At 41.2% G+C, this 24,673-nt stretch overlaps 1 protein-coding gene across 1 annotated transcript in view; it reads left to right on the top strand.

Moving 5' to 3' along the window:
* Nucleotides 1–23,032, top strand: part of LOC121880339 (protein shisa-like-2B) — a 95,863-nt gene extending 72,831 nt beyond the window's left edge. Inside the window, exons 3-5 of the mRNA XM_042387493.1 lie at nt 2,252–2,373; nt 22,324–22,429; nt 22,954–23,032. Coding sequence (XP_042243427.1) covers nt 2,252–2,373; nt 22,324–22,429; nt 22,954–23,032 — 307 coding nt within the window. The remainder of the gene's footprint in view (nt 1–2,251; nt 2,374–22,323; nt 22,430–22,953) is intronic.
* Nucleotides 23,033–24,673: the final 1,641 nt, after the last annotated feature.

Here is a 24,673-nt window from a genome sequence, read left to right as displayed (position 1 = left end):
TAAAGTATATCTACACGAACCCCACCCCCTCTCTGTTCACAAAAACAGCCCCTTCCCTAAGCCACAGAAATCGCCTTCCTCCTGAGCCCATAAACAGCACTCTGAGCCCTATAAATACCACCTAAGCCTCATCAACAGTTAACCTTGAGCCTCCTAAACAGCCTCCTTGAACCCCATGAATTACCTCCCTGAGCCCCACAAGCAGCCCAATGCGCCCCGCAAACAGCCCCCTGAGTCCCACAAACAGCCCCCTGAGCTCAATCAACAGCCACCAGAGCCCCATAAACAACCCCCATAAGCCCTATAAACAGCCCCCCTGAGCCCCATAAACTGCTTTTTTTTTATTTTTTACGGGGAATAGTCCAACCTGGCACAGGTCATCGACCTAGGAAGCGAAAAAATAAGAGGAAAAAGAAATTAAAGATAGAGAATAAAAAGATTATATCAATCTACACAACGAAGATGCGGGAAAACCAGCTTTTTAAAGTGAGACAGATTGTATGAGTATGGAAACACAGAAGAAGGCAGAGCATTCCGCAGTTTGGCTGTGTGAGGAAAGAAGGGTGTACTATAACTGGTTATTCTAGTATGACCGACAGCCACAGAGAAACTGTGGGCACCGCAGGCAAGACAAGTGTTTCGAGCCGACGGCATTGCTGGCGGTACAGAGGATGCGAAATCCACCGAACAGAGAGTAACTAAAGGAGGAGAGTCAATAAGACGAAATGCCTTTGATTCCACCCCATCTTATAGTTGTACAGAAGAAGAGCCACCCCAGATATGAGAGCAGTACTCCGAGTTAGGACGATTGAATCGCTTATAAAATTGAATCAACTGCTCAGAGGTGAAGTATGTATGGCATCTGTCCAGCATTCCTAGATTTCGGGAGGCGGCCCCCTGAGCCCCATCAACAGCCCCCCAATGCCCATAAACAGCCCCTGAGACTCCAAAGCCCCATAAACATTCTCTCTGAGTTCAATAATCAGCCACCCCTAAACCCCATCAACATCCCTCATGAGCCCCATCAACAGCGCTCCTGAGCCCCATAAACAGCTTCAAGGAACCCGATAAACAGTCCCTTGGCCCAAAAATATCTCCTCCCTGAGCCCCAAAACAGCTACCTTACTGAGCCCCCAAAATAGCTACCTCATTCATCCTCAAAAACATCCCCTCTCTGAGTCCCACAACCAACCCCCAAGTTGAGAGTGGAGCTCTTCCAGCATCGGAATGGCGGTTGGCTCTTACGGCACCAATCAAGAGCCGGTCATGGCGACTTTCTGATTGACTGGCAGCAGATCATCCGCCTGCTCGAGTCTACTGATTGTTCCCTCCACTCTGGCCAGCCTCGTTCACTTCATAGTATTAAATTGTTTATCCTTCTCTTAGAAACCTATTTTCTTTATTTGATGTTCATATCTTATTATGTAGTGCCATATAGCATTATCGTCTTAAAAGTTGTATTGATTCCAAACATCTTTAATTGATGCCTTCACTATGGTCGAATTCAAAATATAGTAATGTTACATTAAAATGAGAGAAAATGTTCCACTAATGTAGAATATATGACCAAATACAAGCCAGACGACAGTGTTCGGAAGCAAGAGACGTGTGACGTAGTCCTCAAATATTATCAAATTTTAATAAAGGAATGTAAGAATCACATAATGCACTATTTCTGTTGAATACTTATCAAAATGGCATCAGCACCAGTCTAGGCAGTCTAGTGTTGATATGGTCTAGTACTCTAGATTCTAGAGTATTCTTTCATATAGCTGCAGCCTGGTTTGCTGGTGCACAAAATCACATACATATAGATTTACATGCACGAGAGAGTCTACATTACCACTAACTTTTCTCAACAACTAATTTTAAGTTTAGCTTACCTGCAGAGAAAAACAGTTTTCAAGATGAAAGTACGGGGTTATGTGGAGTCAGGATAGTAGAGGGTTTCAAGGTTGTACTAGATGATTCCTGCTATGTTTGGACAGTGAAACAAAAATTATATAATAAAAGGTAAAGGAGATCTATGAGGGAGAAGTAAAATCCTGCATTTTTTCAGCATTGCTTCAACAGGTGTGCCTTTCATGAAGTAAGTGTGACCTGGCAACACAACTTGGTGATCCTGGGTGTGTTGTTGTTGTTGTTGTTGCTGCTGCTGTAGTGCTATAGTAAAAGTAGCCTCCTATCCCTCCCAACTTAATGATCCTTGGTGTTTTATTGTTTTAGTAAGAATGACCTCCTGTTCCCACAGGTTACCGCTGATCCTGGGCGTGGTATTCGGCGTAGCTGTGGCCTTCGTTGTCATCGTGGTTGTCTCCTGCTTCCATTGTTCCTGCTGCCTCCTCTACAAGAAACGACAACCCACTAACGGAGGTGGGTGTCTTCGTTTTGTTTCTGTTTTGAATAAGTTACTGTTTGAGTTTTCCTTAAAAAAAATGCTCAAATATGTTTTCTATCATTCGTAAGATTTGTAAAAACTCCCACATGATTATGTTGTTTTTCAAAAGCAGTAAGCCAAGAACATCTCCTTTGCTCATCACAGGAAATCTCGCTTACATTCAAGACAAAGTCTTCCAACTCTTAATGTTTTCTTGCGCATTTATGATTTAACTGAAGACTGTTATATCTTAAGACAAAATTGTGCTGGTTTTAATAAATTTCTTACCCCATATTATCCAAAAATATTCAGAAAGCAACGCTAAGATCCCTGGCTCAATCCTGCAGTTGACTTTTATTGGTCTATGTTTTACAAACTTAAAGGATAAGTGTTTTATATGTTAAATTTTCTGCGAATATCTCGAGTTTATTGCTTCAAGTCGTCCCCCCCCCCCCCCCCCACCTTATCCCTCATCTCAGACCTTCCTCTTCCCCGACCCTCACCCTTTTCAGATCCTATTCCACTGTCCTTCCTTTCTTCCTTCACCCTCCTTCTCTTCTTCTGACTGTCCTTTTCCCCTAATAATTCACACTCCCCTTTGTCATTTTTATACCTTATCCTTAACTTTTTCACTTACTTCCTCCTAATCTATTCTCATCTTTTCTTATTTGATCCTTTCTTCTCTTTCTATATTTCTTATTCAATCCACAGTTTTTCAATTTCTGCCAAAAAAATTCTCACTTTTCCCCGCGTACTCACTTCACTTTTACTATCTTCACCCCTCACTCCAACCAGCTTCCTACTCCTGTTTCCTCCTTCTCTCCCTGCGACGTTCTTCCTTCTCCCCTAATTTGAGCGTGCTACAGCTCTTGCGAATTTTATTCATCTGTACTTTCTCTTCCTCCTCTGAGATAACGCTTCCTTTTTTTATTCCGCTGCTTTCTCTACCATTCTCTACTCTTCTACCTCAGTTTTCTGCTCTGCCGCCGCAATCGTCCTCTTGTTTCCTCTGTCAGTGACCTTTCTCATATCTCTTTAGCTTACTTGGCGTCCGTTTTTTCTTTTTGTTTTCTTTTTTTTGAGAGACAAAGGTTGGGAGGGAAAGAAGAATTTGGGACAGGGAAAATGAAGTAGACAAATAAAAATAAATACATTCATACATGTAGAGTGTACAGATTGATGGTGTATTTTCTTTTCCATGTTTCTGAGTGGTTTTTCGAATTTATTTTTCTGGAGCCTTAGTTATATACCCACAAACTGTGTGTTTAGTGATACTCTACATTGGTTTAAAAAAAATAGCTGAGCTGGCCTAATTGATATTCATTTTATATAGTGATGGGAGGTTAGTGTTTCCCTCTGGGATCGGAAGGTGTCTGAGGGAACCATATGAGCTCCATATTTCTTGTATCTTCCAGTTATTGAGTGTGTCTGTAATACGACTTCTTTGTATTTTATTTATGCCGTATCTTCTTAGATGTTTTCTAAAGCATGTGTCAGCTGGTTTAGCGTTAAGTCATAGATTATTTGTCCAGTATTTTCGTCGGAAGAGATTTCTCATTTGTGACGAAACACAGTGCCTGGTTTTGTATTCTCTGCATCATGAGCATGATTAATTTGAAAGCCAAGTAGAACATAAGAACATAAGAAAATAAGGAGTGCAATAGGCGGTTGGCCTGTGCATGGCAACTCCTTTCGAGAGTTACTACCACTCTCTATCATCCATGAATCTGTCTAGCCTCCTTTTAAAACTCTCCAGCGTTCCAGCACTTACTACAAAGTTTCTAAGCTTGTTCCACTCGTCCACCACCCTATTTGTGAACCAGTTCCTTCTTATCTCCCTCCTAAGCCTAAACTTATCCAACTTAAATCCGTTGCTACGAGTCCTATCCTGCTCGGATATTATAAGAACTTTATCTATATTACCATTATTGATTCCTTTCACCCACTTAAATACTTCTATCATCTCTCCCCGTACTCTTCGTCTTTCTAGGGGATGCAAGTTTAGTTTCTTTAACCTATCTTGATATGGAAGGTTTCTAAGTCCCGGAATCATTTTCGTCATTCTTCGCTGCACCGAATCCAGTGAATTGATATCCATTCTATAATGGCACCAGAACTGAACCGCATAATCGAGGTGCGGCCTGACTAACGCAAGATATAGTTGCAATAAGACCTCTGCACTCTTATTACTTACACTTCTAGATATAAAACCCAATACTCTGTTTGCCATATTTCGAACATTAGGTTGATGTTGTTCAGGCTGTATACGTTGACCGTATATGTTCTACCAATATTAAGTACGCTGCACTTGCTGGTGTTGAATTTCATCTTCCATTTCTCTGACCACTTCTGCAGTTTATTTAAATCCTCCTGTAGCGCATTTGCATCCTGCCCTGAATTAATCTGCAGCCCTATTTCGGTGTCATCCGCAAACTTGCTTATGTCACTGCTGATCCCAGTATCTAGATCGTTTATATAGATTATGAACAAGAGTGGGCCCAATACTGACCCCCTGGGGAACCCCACTGGTTAAACAGCCCACTAAGATTTAACACCATCTACGCTGACCCTCTGTGTTCTATCGGTGAGCCACGATTTTATCCAATAAAAAACTTTCCCCGCGATACCATGAGCCTTAACTTTTCTCAGAAGCCTCTGATGTGGTACTCTGTCAAACGCTTTGCTAAAGTCTAAGTAAATAATATCGTAATTATCGTCATTATCTACTTCCTCGAAGACTTTCCTAAAAAAACGTCAGCAGATTTGTTAGACAAGATTTTCCCTTTGTAAACCCATGTTGAGAGTCGTAGATTAATTTGCTTCTCTCTAAATGCGATCGAATGCGTATTGCTATAATTGATTCAAGAAATTTCCCCACTACTGACGTCAAACTAATCGGCCGGTAATTTGACGCTGATGCTCTGTCTTCCTTTTTGAATATGGGTACTACATTTGCCTGTTTCCACAAGTCTGGCACAACTCCCGTGTCTAATGATTTTGTAAATAAATTTACGAGGGGTCCGCTAATCTGTACCTTACACTCTTTCAAAACTCGAGGAAAAATTTCATCCGGCCCTGGGGATTTTGTCTTCTTTAATTTATTTATATTCTTAAGGGACATCCTCTTTTCTGATAGTGATATTCTTTAATTTATCTTGTTCATTTCCCCTAAATATCAGTTCCACCTCTGGAATTTCCTCGTGAATTTCTTCTGAGAATACTGATAAAAAGTAGCTGTTCAATGCTTTGCTTATTTCCTTACTGTCATCGATCACTGCGCCGCTCCCTGAATTTAAAGGCCCAACTTTGTCCTTGACCTTTGTCCTATATACTTAGAAAAATCCCTTGGGATTCGCCTTGGATTCTCTCGCTATCCTGACTTCGTAGTCTCTCTTTGCCTTTCTTACATTTTTCTTAACATTCCTAGATAGTTCATTATACCTATTTCTGAACTGCTCCTCGCCTCCCTTTAATTTCTTATAAATTCCTTTCTTTATTCTTATGTCATGTTTAAGTTTTCTGGTCATCCACCTTGGTTCATTCTTATTTGACCTAATTTTTCTGTATGGTATATTTTGTTTTTGTGCTTCACATAGTATACTAGTGAATATATTATAGTCATGATCAATTCTTGTGTCATCTGTGACCTCACCCGTTCCTACTGGGGACTGACCTGACTGTTCCCAGGCACCCTCACCTAGGTACCTTCTTAACGCCTGATAAGTCGCCAATCGAAAGTTTGGGACTCTGACCATATTGTCATGGTTTTTCGTTACAAAATTTAGGGTGAACCTGATTTCTCTGTGATCGGTGTTCCCTAGTTCTTCCCCTACTGTGATATCTCTGATAATACTTTCTTTATTTGTCAATACTAGGTCTAATATATTGTTACCTCTTGTAGGTTCTGTAATTAGTTGTTTAAAAAAATTTTCCTGTACTGCGTCTAGGAAGTCTTCAGATTCATAGTCACCTACGATGTTGTCCCAGTCAATATTTCTGAAGTTGTTCTATCTTGCTGCCCTACTCATTTCCTGCCATATGGGCTGAGATGCTTCTTTCCCAAGACTTGGGGCCTGTAAATCACTCCCATAATTAGTTTTCTCTCCTTCCGCAATTTCTACCCATACAGACTCGGTTCCAATTTCACCCTTTATTGAATTATTAATACAACATTTTTATGTATCCCTAACGAAGAGTGCGACACCTTCCCCCTTCATACCTTCCCGGTCCTTGTGAAAAAGATTGTGCCCTTCTATGTGGTACTCTGATAAAAAGTTCTTGCTCTCCAGGTTCATCCAAGTTTCGGTGATTGCTATGACGTCTATATTCTTGATACATACAACCGCTCTCAGCAAGTCTATTTTATTTCTAACGCTCCTACTGTTTGTATAGTATACATTTAAACCTACCCTTACCTGGTCTTGTTTTACCCCTTGTCCTGAGTAACCACTTTTACTCCCCAGGACCTGCTTGTTTTTTGACTCCCACTTACCCCGACCTCTCCTACTGGCGAAACCCCCCTTTTGAGTGACAATTTCACGCTCCAAGGATACAGACAACGTCTTTACCCCCGCGCGAGACAAATGTACTCCGTCACGACCGTACAGGTAGTCGTTGCCATAGAATGGTTGCCGGTTATCAATGAATGCCCATTGCTTGCACAATGTTTTTCCAGTCGGCAATTTATAGCGATTGCCCTGGATAGCCATTCACGACCAACTCCTCTTCTAGGCAAGACACCACATACTATCGGGATCCGTCCCCTATCTCTGACCTTCCCCAGCGCCTCCCTATACCTCTTGAAAAGTTTCTCACTCCTAACTTTTCCTATGTCGTTACCTCCGACACTTAGACACATTACTGGATTGGTAACCTCCCCTGACAAAACCCTATCTATCCTCTGAGCTATGTCCCCTATCCCAGCCCCAGGAAAACACACCCTAGTCCTATGTTTCCTATCTCTTGCACAAAAAGTCCTATCTAAGAACCTCACCTGGCTGTCCCCAACTACCACGACGTTACCACTGGGCAGGGTCTGAACAACTGCCCCTTTCTCTCCTGGCACCACACCGTCCTGCCTCTTCTCTTCCTCGTCCTGCCTCTTCTCCTCGTCCTGCCTCTTGTCCTCCTCGCCAGCTTCCTCCAACACTTGGTAGGGGTTACTGCACTCCACACCCTGGTGAGCTTTCCTGAGTCTCACCCTAGTCCCCTTGGAAGCAACCACTCTCCACGCCTGTTTCTCCTTCGTAGGTGTCCTGCTAGGCAGGACACCTACCTGAAGGAGTTCAGTCCTGAGGGTTTCGTTCTCCCCCTTTAACACGTCCATCTCTCTCCTCAACTGCTCCATCTGACTTTACAAAGTAGCCAGGTTCTTTACACACCGTCCCTCTTCCCCCACAACACAACGATCCACGGCGGCTATTTCCTCTGGTGACTAACACGAACACTTAGGGGCAATTCCTTCTCCAAGCTAGGTCAGGTAAGGTCTGAAGCTAGGTCAGGTAGTTCAAAATTGAGAAATCTATTGACTTAACAAAATGTAGTTTTAATTTTCCGGATAGTGCAAGAACCTGAAAACTTTTATTATTCTATCAGTGATATTTTTCCCTGCGCCATTCCTTTATATAGAGGGTTTACCATACAGTATACAATATCAATCAGTCATAGGAATAATCACCAGTTAAGCTTTAAAAAGTATATAACTGACGTTTCTGCCAAATAGGAATAACTTTCTCTTATTATTGATATAACTTAATGGTAATTAATTTGCATATGGTAAAATATCATATAAGTCATCGTTTACCATCATAAGAAATCCAAATTTTGCCTAAGGGTTAGGTGATCGATGGAGATCCCTTTTTACAGGGCGGTGACGTATATCAGCTGTCAGTATTCTGTTAAGTAACATAGTTTATTGTCGCAATATTTAGGGTTAACTCCTAGAATTATGTGTTTCATAAGGAAAATTTCGTATCTTCTTAGCAATGATGGACCGTTGTTTCTATATTTAAGCATAAATACTGTTTTGGGCTATGTTGTTATTGTCATTTCTACGTGACGCTTCACTTAACGTAACTTGATATTGTGTGACCACTGGTCTATGTTGTTACACACCCGACTTCCCCAGTATATTCTGAGTTAAGCAGGTAAATGGACACACAAACATACACACACACACACACACACACACACACACACACACACACGCACACACACACACACACACACACACAAATTATATATTACAGTATAAGGTTTGCTACATTTAGTAAACATGATATTAGCATCACTCCTCATCTTTCATTAGTAGCTTCACCCACTCATATTGATAAACATCCTCCGTTACACCTAGTGTGTCGAGTCTTGTCCCATATCATTCTGATTCGTTACCAGATCCACTTTATGTGTTGGGTCGGTGGAGAGATTCGGCACACCGACACGCCGTCAAGTAAGAGTGGAACGGCTTGCTCACTCTACAGCCTGGCTGTATCACGAATTCCTGACCCCGACTTACATACTATCTACTGAGATAACAAAGAAAAGAAATTACATGATATAGTAATGACTAGTAACAATGTAAATAAACAATAGGTAAACTAAAATCTAATAGGTCCCCTGGTCCCGAAGATAAATAGTCAGAGTATTAAAGGAATGTATTGAAGAAATTAATTTGCCCTGAGTTAACGTTTAACATGTTAATAAAATTGGTTGTAGTACAAGAATCCGGGAAGATTGTGAATGTGATACTAATTAAAAAAAAATGGAGAGACATCGCGATCCTCTAACTACCGTCCAATCAGCCTAACATAAATTGTGGGAAAATTACTGGAAGCAAATTGAGGAATGAGTCTCACAAATCTATAAACATTATTTTAAATTGTTTTCAAATTAGTGGATGACAGACTAGATTAAGACAAGGTTTACCTTGACTTCAGCAAAACCTTCGACATGGTCCCCCATAAGAGAATACGTAAATGGGGGCTCACGAAATTGGGTAGTATGTTCTAAATTTGAATAGGGCGAAGCTAAAGAAGAGGAAACAAAGAGTTAGCATTAATGACACCAAAACCGATTGGGTTACATCACTGCTGGAGTACCCCAAGGCTCAGTACTTGAACAATTGCAATTTATTATTCACATTAACAACATAGATATAGGCGTAGACAGCAATATAAGAAAATTTGTTGACTTCACTAAAATAGAATTTGTGATCAAATTAGACGAGGCTCTCCGCAATACTACAGAGAGACCAAAAAAAAAAAAAACTTTTCTCGTGGTCTAAAAAGTGCAAGATGAAATTTAATGTGGAAATAAGTATAATACTTAACCTAGGAAATGATCAAGGGATACAAATAAGTAGGGTAACAAGATGCTTGGATTAAATGTCGAGGTATTTTAGTTATGATACTCGCGAAATTATCCATAAATTATATCCCGCGTATATGAAACCTCGCTTGGAATATGTAGTTCTGAGCATTCAGAGGAGGATGGCAAGGCAAATCCTTGAGTATGGTCAAATATTTGCACTCCCTCAAGAGACTCGTAGTGTGAGGGGGCGGTATGATCGAGGTACATAAATTGAAATGAGGGATAAAGAAAGGTAACAAAAGTTGTTAAACTATCTGACCATTTAACAATGTTCATAAAATACACAAAATTAGATCTAGGCAGGAAATAGGAGAGCACTGATTTGGGGATAGATTTGTGGATAAGAGGAACGAATTACCACACACACACACACACACACACACACACACACACACACACACACATACATACACACACACACACACACACTGTTACTTTACGGTCACTCGGAATCGAGAATGAGGATCATCCACCTATACAATGATATGAGTTATTAAGGATGTCACCTTCGTTGGAGAGTTCTGAGGTGACTGAAAAGGCCGATACGGTACCGGCAGGGTCGTTCACTGATGTTGGGCGTGTGGAGGGCTACATCTAGTGCTGGAGAGGCGGCGGCAGCGTCTTTCCGGAGTTGGAGCTTGTCTGCCTAGGTATGCAGTCGGGCTAACTCGAAATTTTTGAAAAATTCTTGTTTGGTGGTCCTCCAAGAGTATAGACTAATCGTCTCCCTGGTGAGGAGGCCGATTTGGCAATTTTTCAAGTTTGTCTTAAAAACTATCCATATACCTTTTCAGTTGCCTGCCAGTGTTACGTTTACTATTCGTTAAGTGACTGTAAGGTAACTGCTTTGTGAGTCTACTGTCGTCCATGTGGGTAATATGGCCACTTCAGCCTAGTTGTTCATGGATAATGGTAGCCTCGATGCTACTATATGTGTTAGCGAGAATACTGACATTTGTTCTCTTGTCTTCACAACGAACTCGGAGGATGGAACGTAAACTACGTTGGTGAAAGTTTTCAAATGCCTTGATGTGCCTCCTGTATGTGACCCATATCTCGTTGCCATATAGGAGGGTGGGAAGGACCACTGCTCGATATATGTGCAACTTTGTAGATAATTTCAGCTCACTACAGCTGAAGACATGGGTACGGAGTCTGCCAAAGACTTGAGATGCACATTTGATCCGATATTGGATCTCTTCATCGATGTCTGTAGTGGTGGACAAATGGGAGCCGAGATACTGAAAGTGGTTAACATTAGAGAGGGTAGTATAATTAAGTTGGATGGATGGTGGAAGTGTGGCTGAATCAGGGGCAGATTGAAAGGAAATCTGATGTCCTACGTACATTCACCTCAAGACCGAAGTGTGCATGCGCATCTGCGTAGGTGTTCAGGATCTCCTGTAGGTCGCGCTCAGTGTGAACGAAAAGGGTGAGGTCGTCTGCATTCTGAAGTTCAGTAATGGAAGCTGCCACCACCTTTGCTCCTGCCTGGAGTCGTCATATGCTGAACAGACCCTTCATCCAATACTCGATATCCACTCAATGTCTGTCATGGAATTGCCTCACAATGGCGATGAATTTTGGTGGGCAGCTAAAACAGCTGAAGGTCCGCCAGAGGGTTTCCCTGTTGACCGAGTTGAAGGCCTTGGTTAGGTCTATGAAGGCCATGTACAGGTCAAGATGCTGTGCTCTGCACTTCCCCTGTATCTGTCGGGCAGCAAAGTTCATTTTAGTGGTGCCACATGGTGGGTTAAAGCCACATTGAGATTCTGGGAGGAAGTTTTCCACCTAAGGAAGGAGTCTGTTTTGGAGGATTTGTGCGATAATCTTGACAGCTATGGACAGCAGCGAGATCCCACGGTAGTTACCACAGTCTGACCGGTTTCCCTTGTTCTTATAAATATTGATGATGGAGGCATCTTTAAAAGCTTGGGGGATTTCCTCCTTTTCTCATATATTCTCCAGGAGAGAGTGGAGATGGCTGGCAAGCAGGTGTCCTCTTGCTTTATACACCTCGGCTGGGAATCCACCAGGCACTTTGGCTTGGTTATTTTTCATTTGTGTGAAGGCAGTAGCTACCTCATCCAGGGATGGAGGATAGCTGAGGTGGGTCAGCTCTGGATGCTGGGGGACCTGCTGGGTAGTCAGGACATCCGCATCGGTGTTTCGGTTGAGCAGCGAATGGTAGTGTTTTTGTTGTTGTTTTTTCCAGCACTGAATGACGCCTTTTTCTTTTTTATTTATGGAATATCCATCGGTTGAGTGAAGTAGGGGAGCACCATAAATGGTTGGCCCGATGGCCCATAAATTGTTTAAATGGAATTAAAAATATCGCGCATCTTGAGTTGATCTCCAAGTTTTGTGTTTCACATGCCTTATTTTTAAACCAGTCGTTCTTTAGATTGTGAAGTTGGCGTTGGTCTACCACTTTCTTCTTGCAGGAGGTATCAGCTGAGGGTTGGTCTGCCAGTCAGTTAAAGCAGCACGTTTATCATCGATGACTACATTGATTTCTGGGTCATTTTCGTCAAATCAGTCCCGGTGTATTCCTTCGATCTGGCTGAGGGGGTGTCTGCAGGTTTTGTCATGACAGTGTCAAACATATCCCATTCGGCACTGGAATTTCGGTTGATTGTCATCTGGTCGTTTATCAGCCCATGTTCGAGCTGCTCTCTGAAAGCATGCACTACCACTGGATCCTCCAGAACGCTTAGTGTTAAATCCTCTTCTGGAAGCTTGCTGCCTTCGCTGTTTTGAGGAGACATGATGTGAGAGCTTGGCTCTGACGAGCTGATAATCAGTGTACAGTGGTCTAAGCCATGCATGGCTCGGGTGATAAGGACATCTCGGAGTTCCCTTTCTTTGACAATGATGTAGTAAATGAGATGCCAGTGTTTGGATCGTGGGTGTTTTCTCGAACCCTTGAACTTGTCGGCCTGATTAAACAAGGTATTGATAATAGTGAGGTTGTGTGCAGCACACTTGCTGGGAGGGGTAGGCCGTTGGGATTAAACTTGCTTTGTCCATTTCTCCCTAAGGTTCCCTGCTAAATGTCAGCATCTTTAGCACCTCTGGCATTGAAGTCAACTAGGAGTGCAGGTTAGCACTCTGTCAAGGTCGGCGTAAAAGGCCTCCATGATATCATCTCCTGCATCCAGTGTTTGGGCGTATGGACGGATGAAGAAGGTATGAAGTCAGTGATTCAGTGGGACTCGGAGCGTAATGGGGTGTTCGTTGATCCCATCATGCATTTCAATTAGCCTATGTGGGATGCATTGGCTGATGGCAAAGCCAATTTCATAAATCCGGTTTCTCTCTGCAGCAGGCTTACCCTTCCAGAAAACGGTATTGCCAGACCCCTGCTCAGTGAGTCGATCCTCGTCTGGGAGCCGAAACTCACTAGTGGCTGTTATGTCGATGTTATTCCTAGCCAGCTCTTTTTCCATAAGGGCAGTTCCTCTTTCAGGATGCTCATTTGTGCCAGTATCCAGAAGGGTCAAGACATTCCTTACAGCAACCATAGAAGGTTGTTTAGTATGTTTTTGTTTTGATTTGTGATTATAGTTGGGTTTTAGACTGCATAAGGATGACCTTACTGGGTTCGGTTGCCCAGTCAAGTTGGTTCTTTAGGCAGTCTATGTTTTGGGCATCTCTTCTAGCCCTCTTTCCGTGTGGGGTGAGCAGAGTGGCTCTTCGAGAGGGCTGCTCTGTCGCACAGACAGGTCTGGATTGTACTGCTGTCTAGATCCCAGTGAATAAACGACTATCTTATCTATGCTACCCATGTGCAGAGTTGTGACTAGAGACTCCCGGCAGTCATCTCAGCCTGTCCCCTTCGCCACTCGTCTGTCGGCAAAGGTCTTTTGTGGGTATAAGGGTGTTGGTGATAATGACAAGTATGATGAGCTGGATGACGGCTGCACATGAGCTGTTATATGTGGCAAAGCAGAAGCTTAGGCTGCAAGTACACATCTTGGCTCTCTCCTTTCCTGATCCAGTGGTGCAAGTGTTACAACGACTGGGGAGAGGGAGAGTTGCAATGGACTGCCAATACCCCAGTCTGTTGAGTTTTGTTTTGTTTTAGTAGCCTGTACATAATGCATTGCCTTCGTCCGCCGGTATAGTCGTTGGGTTCCCATGTCGGTCACCTCTTCCGCTTATACTGTCGTTGGAGTCTTACTGGAGCTCTGTAAGCATGGCTGCCTGATGCGGAGCTCCACCGTAGATTTTTCAATCTTGGTTTACTCCCAATGCCTTATACTGACCAAGGTTAATTAGCAAGGCAGTGGAGCAGTGGTTGTTAGGCACCAGGTCGTGTCCACATACCAGTGGGACTATGCGCCGTCCCTCTGGGATCCACGTAGCACCCAGTTACCGTGTATTGGAACGAGGAGGCACAGCAGGAGTCTTGACGGTGAAGAGGCTGTGTACAGGCAGGGGAGGACTTATGCAAATTGCTTCCCTGCTCGCCACGAGAGCTAGCCAGCAGCGGTAGCTGATAGCGAGAGGAAGCAAGCAGTGTATGTACCTTAACACTAAAAAAATGTTGCCACACTAGACGCATTACACTACCCTGTGCGTGCGCACACACACACACACACACACACACACACACACACACACACACACACACACACACACACACATACACACACACATATATATATATATATATATATATATATATATATATATATATATATATATATATATATATATATATATATATATATATATATATATATATATATATATATATACTGTATATATGAGTGTGTGTGTGTGTGTTTAACTAGTTAGACTCTTTGAGTTGCTTCGAAAACAATCATGCCTGTAAGTAGCGCTTCTGCTACTCTGGCTTAAGAATGGCGATTATTGTTTCAATTTGTCTCGCCTAACTCACCTCTCGTTCTTTCACCCCAACCCCTTGGTCCTCTACCCCCCCCCAACCATCTGTCCCCTGCCTCCAACCCTTGGTCCCTTGCCTCCAACATTCGTTCCTACCTCAAACTCTCAGTCCCATGCCTCTAACCCTCAGTCCCCTGCCTCCAACTCTCAGTCCCCTGCCTCCAACTCTCAGTCCCCTGCTTCTAACCCTCACTTCCCTGCCTCCAACCCTCCGTCCTCTGTCTTCATCCGTTAGTTCCCTACTTCCATCATTCAGTCACTTACCTCCATCTACCAGTTCTCTGCCTCCAACCCTCAGTCCCCTACTTCCAACTGTCAGACCCCCCTGCCTCCATCCCTCAATCCCCTGCCTGTATCCCTTTGTACCCTACCTCCAACCCTCAGTCCCCTGCCTCCAACCTTCGTTTCTCTACCTCCAACTGTCCGTTCCCTGCCTCCAACCCTCAGTCCCCTGTCTTCATCCTTCAGTTCCCTACCTCAAACGCCCAGTCATCTATCTCCAACTCCCAGTCCATTGCCTCCAACCCTCGTTTCCCTACTTCCAACTGTCGGTTCCCTCAGTCCCCGGCCTCTAACCCTTAGTACACTACCTCTAACTCTCAGTTCCCTGCCTCTAACCCTTAGTACACTACCTTCAACTCTCATTCCCCTGCCTCCAACCCTCAGTCCCCTGCCTCGATCCCTCAGCCACATGCCTCCAACCCTTAGTCCCCTGCCTCCAACTCTTAGTCCCCTACCTCCAACCTTCAGTCCCATGCCTCCAACCCTCAGTTCTTTGCCCCCTGCCTTTGTTTAGTCCTTGTTTCATTAGTCTTATTATCTTTAGCCATACCCTCCCTCACAGGAATCCATCTTTCTCCGTTCTTCTTCAAATCTTGTTTCTTCCCTATAGCCGAGAGATAAAGAAATATGGGTTTGATTTTCAGTGTCTTGGCCCATAACAGAACCAGAAAGTCGGGTATCTAAACCATGTCTATTGACTGAAACTTCAGGTACTCTGAGACAATACTCCTCGAAATCCAAAACAAAAATATTTATTCCCAGAGGTGATGCTGTAATATCAGAACCAATTATTATTTTAGCTAGATTTTAACTTCCATAAAACCCTTAACTATTTCATAATAAAATAAAATAAAGAGTATTTCTTGATAATGTAAATAAACTGAGCACTAAGTGAATATAAAAAGTGTTGCGTACAGAAATTATGGACACATTAATGAAATTACAAGCCACTCAACATCTGGTACAGTAAAATATGATGCCAAGTACATAACAGGTATTTTAAACTTTTGACACAGTTAATGCATAGTGGTGCAAGTATAATACGGAGGTTTGAGATGTATACAACTATTTTTGGGAACACAGAGCCCCTGCTCTTCACATTTTCTCTGTACCTCAGACACCTAATTTTGCTAAATGGAATCTCACTCCATGACTCTGGCTGGCTTAAATGTTTCCAACACTCAATTCTGCCTAAGTAACCTCGTTCCATGACTGCTTCCCAGACATGATAAACATTGGTTAAAGTTCCCATTAAGTTTTTTCTTTACTGATTACTAAAAATTTATGTTCATTGAAAACGTGGAAATTTTTTTCCCGTTCTTCTATCTGAGGGTTGGCTCTAAGCGTTTACAGGCTGTTTTTACCAATCCTCTAAGGTTTTATAACTCTCTGGAGACCTAGTTTTTAATTTAATTCATCAACCCTATTCTCTTCCTTCCTCTGGCCCTCCTAATCCTCAACTTTCCCATTAATATTTTTGTTATTAGCCCCCTCATCTCTAATTATATGACCAAAATATCTCATTTTCTTCTTAACATTTCAAGAATTTCTCTTGAACTTTTTGCTAATCTTAGTACTTCTTATTTAATTTTCCAGTCAGTGTAGCTTATTCGCCTATATAGGCGAATAAGCTACACTGACTGACCCTATAACACAACATTTCAACGGCCTTCAACCTCTTTCCGGTTTATGTTGAAAGTGTCTACTCTTCTGACCCCATTCATCAGTCTTTGCCAAGTAAAGCCTTTCATCAGCATTTTATTGAAATTGAAGTTAATGTCCATTTTCATTAGGTCCTTTAGATTATTTAATACTGTTTTTGCTTGCCCGATTCTTGATTTGATTTTTTCCGTACATCTGCCATTACAGCTAATGCTACTTCCCAAATACATAAAATTCTCCAATTGTTTAAGTTCCCTGTTGCCTAACATAATTTTTCTTTTAGGATCTATTTTCAATTTTGAAACATCCATTACTTTAGTGTTTACAACAATAACTCTTAAACCATATTTTCCCACTAATCTGTTAACGAGTTTTTGTATTGCCTTTCATTATCTATGATGAGAGCAGTTGCATCTGCATAGCATTTATTTGATATTACTTTTATTCCTTAATTGTCACGTTTAACTTCTCAATAATTCCTAATATATAATATACAATCTTGGAGATAAAATACAAACTTGTCTTACTACCTGTCTAAGTGTGAACCAATTAGTAAGTTCATTACTTCCTAACACTGCCAGCAAAGATTCGTTAAAATTTTAATATTTCCTTCATTAATTACTTTTTTCTAAGATCTCTATAAGCTTATTGAGTATATCCATATCAGAAGCTTTTTCAAAGTCAACAAACAAGATGTACAAATATTTTTGGACCTCTTTAGCCCTTTCACTGAAAAATGCTCAACCAAATATAGCTTCTCTAGTTCTTTTTACCTTTGTAGATCCATTTTGCTCTTCAGATAACTCACTTTAGATTCAAAACTTTATTTTACTTAAAATTATGTTGAATAAAACTTTACAGGCATTACTTATTAATCTTATTGTTATAAAATGGGTCCACTAATGCTTCTGACTTTTTAGGTAATAATACAAATATTGTTTTCTTTGTTTTTAAAATCACAGGGAAGGTCTCCTTTGAAGTATATAGAATTACATATTTTTGTCAGACATTATATCACATTCTTGCCCATTTGTTTCATAAATTATGTTGGAAGCTGATCAACCGCACAAGCTTTATCATATTTCAATTTACTCACAGCTGCCCTTACTTCTGTTTCCAGACTTGGTATTTCGATCTTTATTTCCTTTTCGTTTCTTACCTCTACTCTATCTTTATCAATGTATAGCTCTTCTATGTGCTGTGCCCATTTGCCTTTTAGTTCTGCCTCAAACAGGATCTTATTGTTTTTGCTTTAAGTAATCCCACACAATTTATTTCCTTTTTCTTGGATCATATGTTTAATCTTTCTAAGAATTCCCTTATAATTATGCCTCAGAATCAGATGATATACATATATATGTGTATATATATATATATATATATATATATATATATATATATATATATATATATATATATATATATATATATATATATATATATATATATATATATTTATATGTAACCGGTCGGAAATCTCTCACTTGGGGATTTTGATTATAGTGGATGGTAATGCAGTGGAAGCGCCCCTTTAAAAAAAAACGATTCAGCACAAACACAATTAACTTAAAACTATTCTCCGTGACCCGTGAAAAGTTAGCACCTGTGATTGGGGTGAATGAGACAAGCACTATAAAATTTGACACTTCTATTCCCTCCAACACTACAACCACAATCAATAATTAATGGTACACCAACTTTAGCGCACTTCTTAACCTGGCTTAAAACACTACACTGGGGAACAAAGGTTATACATGATATAAAAAATAGGTAAAAATATTAAATGCCTTATGAGCACTACTAAGGTAACAGTGCTACTTACACCAGAATCCCTTAGTGACACATAAACATTAGAAAACAATAGCATCAAATTATTAAGAAATGTTGCTTACACACATGAACAGGCCTTAAAGGCATTCAACAAAATAATATCAGTCACTGAGAGAATGGTATAAAAAATATTAAGAACTTATTAACTCCACCATGAACAGGCCTTAAGGGCATTCAACAAAATAATATCAGTCACTGAGAAATGGTATAAAAAATATTAAGAAAATATGAACTACATACATGGATCAATCATTGCCTGTCTGGGATGACCCACAACTACTACAATCCTAACTGCCCAATAACCCGAAAGGTGTAACTACTAGCCTGCCAAGGAGGCCGGCATTTACAAGAAACCAGAGAAAATCACTCATGACCCATTAGGCAGGCTGGTGCTCCGCGGTTTTTTGTCAGTACTTTCTCTAGAATCTCAGGAGTCATGAATGTTTTTCTCCACCAATACCCGTAAAACATGCTTCTTAATCTCACACATAGGTTCCAAATGCACCCGTATTTTCAAGGCACTAACAAGCCCTTCACAACTCTGGACAGAAATTCTAGCATCTCACGTGTGAAAATCAACCATGAGGGGCGCTGTTTTCACACCTGGTCTTGGGAAATTCTACACACACCTTACCACCATTTCCCGTAACATGCATCACACAAACTCAGAACACACCCACACTGGGGAGATAAAATGTCTCTAAGTACCCACTAGACTCCTGGTCTCAGTGTGTGACCGTTCATTCACTCAGACTGCCTCAGTTTTACGCTCAGAACATCCATGAACCAGAAGAGAGAGAGGGCCAGTCAGCCAATGAAACCTGCCCAGCTGAGGGGGGTTCTATTTTCCCGTTAGTAGGAGTTTTTACTAAACTGACTGAAGATATGTGGTATTGTGAATTATGGTGGGGGAGAACTGGTGACCCCAAATGATCGTCAACCGAGGGCGGACGCTGGTCCCACTTAGTTAGTTGTCAGGAACACTCGTTCCTTCGGGCTGTCCCAGTTAAAACTTCGCTAACCAGTGGTCAACACAGACAGCTCACTCCACTCCACCCCTCAAACTGCTCAACTCGACCGCGTGGGCTCTACAGAATCCCTGCGATAAACCCTCTGTTAGCTATTGTTAACTTCTTCTCCGACCTATCTAAACCTTGTCTGCATCATCACTACAGATCGGTAAAGTAGTTTCTGACATTCTCCTGCGGAAACACAGACAAACAGACAGACTTCTTCGTTTTATATAGATAGATTGTCTAATCATCACGACATATAATAACACCACCCATCATCACTACATATAACAACAACCATCATCATTACATATAACATCATCCATCATCACTATATATAACATCATCCATCATCACTATATATAACATCATCCATCATCACTACATATAACACCATTCATCATCACTACATATAACACCATCCATCATCACTACAGATCAGTAAAGTAGTTTCTGAGATTTTAGTGCGGACACACAAACAAACACACCACACACAAACAGACATACTTCTTTGCTTTATATACTGTAGATAGATAGATCATCACTACATATATCACCACCCATCATCACTACATATAGCATCACGTTAGAATCGCGTTAGTTGTTGGTTGCATCCCACTCTAAGGCGGCTCGTTTTTATTCCTGTAGACGTTTGCTTTCGTGTTGGATGTCTGTCCGTAGCTCTCTGTACAGGTCCCTCAGCTCTTGCGTCCACCCGCTGATACTGGCTAACTGTCTCACGTGATCGTTCTGGACACTAAGCTGCCTCAGCTGAGGACTAGTCTGAAGGTGGGGAATGGTCCTGTGGTCGTGGTCCAGATGTTGCTGCTGCTCGCCTCCGTTATCACATTAATGAACTGTACCATTGCTCGACCGCGTCTTCGATGTCATTGGGGCTGCCCCCTTCCAAGTTCCTCCTCTGCTTGAGACTTAAAGACTCCTTGAAGGAGTCCCAGTCTGCCTGTCCGAAATTTGACCTGATTTTGGTGGGGATTATAATGGAGCTGGATGCTCTCGTCACGAAGACTGGTAGGTGGTCGCTGGTACAGATGGGTCCGGCGCGGTAACGTGCCTGTTCAGGACGGCCTCGTTGTTAGAGATGATTATGTCTGGTGTTGTGGGCACGCGAGAGTTATGTCGGGAAATCTGGTCAGAGGTTTTTTTTTTTTTTTAACGGGGATTAGCCCACCCGGGCACAAGTCACTGACCCACATCAGGGCCTTGGGGGCGAAGATATTATAATAATAGTGATAATAATAATAATAATAATAATAATAATAATAATAATAATAATAATAATAATAATAATAATAATAATAATAATAATAATAATAATAATAATAATAATTAATAATAATAATAATAATAATGATAATAATAATAATAATAATATAATAATAATAATAATAATAATAATAATAATAACAACTATTATTATTATAATAATTAATAAAATTAATAACAAAATAATAAAAATAAAATAAATAATAAAAATAATAATAACCATAAAAAATACAAAACGAAAAAAATTAATCAAGAATGAGATACGATATGTACATTATGTATTTTGTGTTGTCAAAGTAAGAAAAACAATTGAGACCCTACAATTGCGTGTAAATGAGGCGGAAAGTCAGCTCAGCAACCTAGGACTTGGTCACAATTTTTGTGATGCCATATGGCAGCAGGGTCTATCATTAGACAACACATTATGCTTCCAATATCTTCCCAGGCGGTAGTGCCTCCCTGTTTGATAGCTGCCTACTACCTACTACCTACTACTACCTAATGCCGCTTTCCTTTGCTGGGGTCCTCATTACCGTGTCCGAGTATGGCATGGCGCACATTTAATTCCCATGTGATGTATGTCAGTTTTTTGTGGCGCAGCAGCTGGTTGAAGGCGTGTTCGAGTAAGTAAAGACGTCTAGGAGGTAGGTACATCGTGCATATGATAACGGGTCCTCTGGCGGTCTCCATCTTCACTTTAGAACTGAATCCTCGAAGCCCAGCAACAATCTGTGACTCAGCCGTAACCAGACGGCCACAGCGACACCGTCGCTCAGCTCACCTGTCATGTTCCTTTGGGATATAGCGTTGTCAAAATTCTTCACCTTTCATACTTTATGCCGGTACTATTTAGCAGAATAATGTCTGGGTCTAATTGATAGTATAGGTTAGACAATTCGTTGCATCTACTAAAAAGTTCCAGTGTAGGACATTATGTAGGACAATTTCCATCTTGCTAACGACTGTCATTTCGGATACTGTAGCTTGGGTGTCACTTGAGGTGCTTGCTCGAATTTTGTCATTATTGGGGGCCACAACTTTTTAGCAAAACCTTCGAAAATCTACCTATCAGTTATGGCAAGCCCTCAAACTTTCTATCAGCCGTGTACAGGGAGATGTTCAGGTCCTGGACCTGCATGGCAAAGTCATTGAATGGCGCCACAGCTCGAAGGTCTCGTTTCTGTGTGGAGTAAGCCACCATCACCCAGTCGCAACCACACTGGCTATAGTTGCAGTTCGATGGTCGTTGTCGCCGCTAGGATTCCATGACTTAGAGTCAAGGAGATTTATGTTGTCGCTGGCCATGTCGAGTCTACGATTATGCTGATTTTGGCCTGAACCAGGGAGGTCGTCATCCGCGTCTGGCGCGGGTTGAAGTCGTCGTGAAGTCGTTGTGTGGGTTGCTATCTTCTTGATTTGTTTTGAGGAGATGTCGCTTATTTCGACAGGTCCAATGTTGTTCTTGGATGAACCATGTTCATGTTATACCCTGTAGATATATTAATAATTATTTTCTTATTTAATATAATAATTAGCTGGAGTCTCTCTCTCTCTCTCTCTCTCTCTTCCTGACCTCCGGTCTCCGTGTATTGACAGGTCCACTCTACCAGATGCACTGTTCCTCTACAGCATCGGGTGTGGCCAACATGTACAGCTTCTCCGGCACCACTACGCCCTCCGAGACTCCCAGATCACTTTCCAGGTCAGTATCACCAGGGCATGTCAAAAGTGAACCTCTGATTCATACCTAGACAACTGTGAGTCAGTGTCTTCACTCTAGGTAAGTGTGATATCTGGAAGACGAAAACAAGAAATATTGTGTCAGTGTGAAGCTTTCAATAATGACTAAGTGAACAGAATTTTTACCTTATGACTTGGTCAGCAAAACTTCATAATTCCATGGCAAGGTCTATAAAAGATTTTAAGTTCTCACTCATATCACTACTATATCACTACGGAGTCAAAACATGTTAATTTAAGTAAATCTGAACATCTTGTTGATGATCACACAGACTGGTCAAGATCAGGCGCCACCTGTGACTTATCACTGTCCCCAAGTTGAAGTTATAATTTTGTTTAGAAATATCGTATTTCATGGGTGTGGCAGCCGAGTGGATAGAGCACTCATCTCCTGACCCAAAGGCTACCTTTTTGAATCCTATGGCCAGTCACCAGGTGGGATGTCCCCAGTCGTCCTAGTTGCAGAATGAACATTTAACTTTACAGCTGTAGCAGTGCCGGCCATGCTGACTCCATGTGTATCGATGAATTAATCATCAATGTGTTGTATCCATACCACCCCTAACTGGCCATATTTCACTAGGTAGTGATGTATTTCATAGTTGCCCGTCCCTTTGGACTCTACAGTATATGTATAATTTTCAATCATCCACCCTCTTTCCTGTCCGCTGAATTTTCTAGGTACTAAAATATGTCTTATTTTACTGTATATTTATTTCCTAGGTTTTTATTTATTTTACTGTTTATTATTATCAGTGAAGCACCCACTTATTTTGTGTTAAACGAAATGTAGAAGGAAGTGAACCTCGCTAGTCTGGGCGTCTGGTGTAGAGGTCTGAGAGCTCTTTAATTCTCTGCTCTCCTCTGGCTAATAATGGGTATGCACGAAAATTGCTTAACTAGCCAGACTGGGAGCTCTTCTCATTCCTAGCTTCGCTAGTGCCATGTTAACATATATTCTGATTAGTTTTATAATAATTATATAACTTGTTTTTATCTGTGATTTTTATAATTTTTTTTTATCGTAACTTAATTTAACATAACCCAACCTGATTGGAAAAACGGCGATCATGACGGTAGTCTGGTTAGGATATGGTATTACTATTGATTGCTCAAACCTTCCTACTGAGGTATATACACTATCTCCCACCATCCTATGGAACTATAAAATCTATCCCCCACCTTCCTATGGAGATATAGTGTACCGGTCATGGATAGTTGAAAATCCACCTGGTAATAATTTAATGTAACTTTGTGGTGGAGAATTATAAGAGTTTGTAATCATCACCACTGTTACATTTTGAATCTGATGAAGCCTGGTCGCTGCTCTGCTGACTTCACTCCTTGTTTTATTGATTGTACATATTACTTGCTGTTACTGTAGTATCCCTAGGAGTAATAAGTATTCTATGTTTGTGTTTGTCTCAGAGTGTTAATGCTCAAAGTGAACACTTAAAACCTTTTTACATTTATTATAAAAATATGGTTATATCTTGTCAGAAATTGTTGGACTGGTTTGCTGATTAAACAAAACACGGCTATGAGAAAATATATTCGGCTCAGGGCTAGAGCCATAAGTCACACATCTGATAGGTGTGAGGTACAATCTAAATCTGGCTTGAACGCCGGTAACTTAAATGCTAACTCTAAAAGTTTATTGGTTCGTGGTGAAGATTTGAAGGCCATTTGAAATGTTACAAGAAGTGATGAGATAAGCAATGAATGCCTGTGTGCAAAATGACAGGATAAGGTGAAATATGAATCTTCGCCCTTATTCTGTTTAATCTGGATAGTGTACAGTATATAATGATAACATGTACTTGGCCCACATTTATACAAGTACTGTCCGTCTATATGCTGATAGAGATATATAGAAATTATCTCTCACCTTCCTATGTAGGTATGAGCACTATCTCCCAACATCTTGTTGCAGTTTCCAGTTACCTGTGGAATCACTAATTAGAGGTTAACTGGAAGTTGCATTCATAAATGTTTATGGGTTAAGTTTTCAAACCCAAGTGGTCTTTTCTCCATTAATTAAGAAAATAACTATTGTACAATGACTGGGATATCACCATATTTAACGCTATGAACTGTGAGCGTTAATAAGCGATGAAACTTGAGCATAAACTAGCTTCTTAAAGCACACGTCTCAGTGGCTCAGATATGGGAGTCGAACTGGCGATAGCCAGCAACTTAATTGATG

Source organism: Homarus americanus, unplaced genomic scaffold, assembly GCF_018991925.1.
Source record: "Homarus americanus isolate GMGI-L3 unplaced genomic scaffold, GMGI_Hamer_2.0 scaffold20930, whole genome shotgun sequence".
NCBI lineage: Eukaryota > Metazoa > Arthropoda > Malacostraca > Decapoda > Nephropidae > Homarus > Homarus americanus.
Note: the sequence above shows the minus strand (reverse complement) of the source record. Positions and strands in the feature narration are given on the sequence as shown.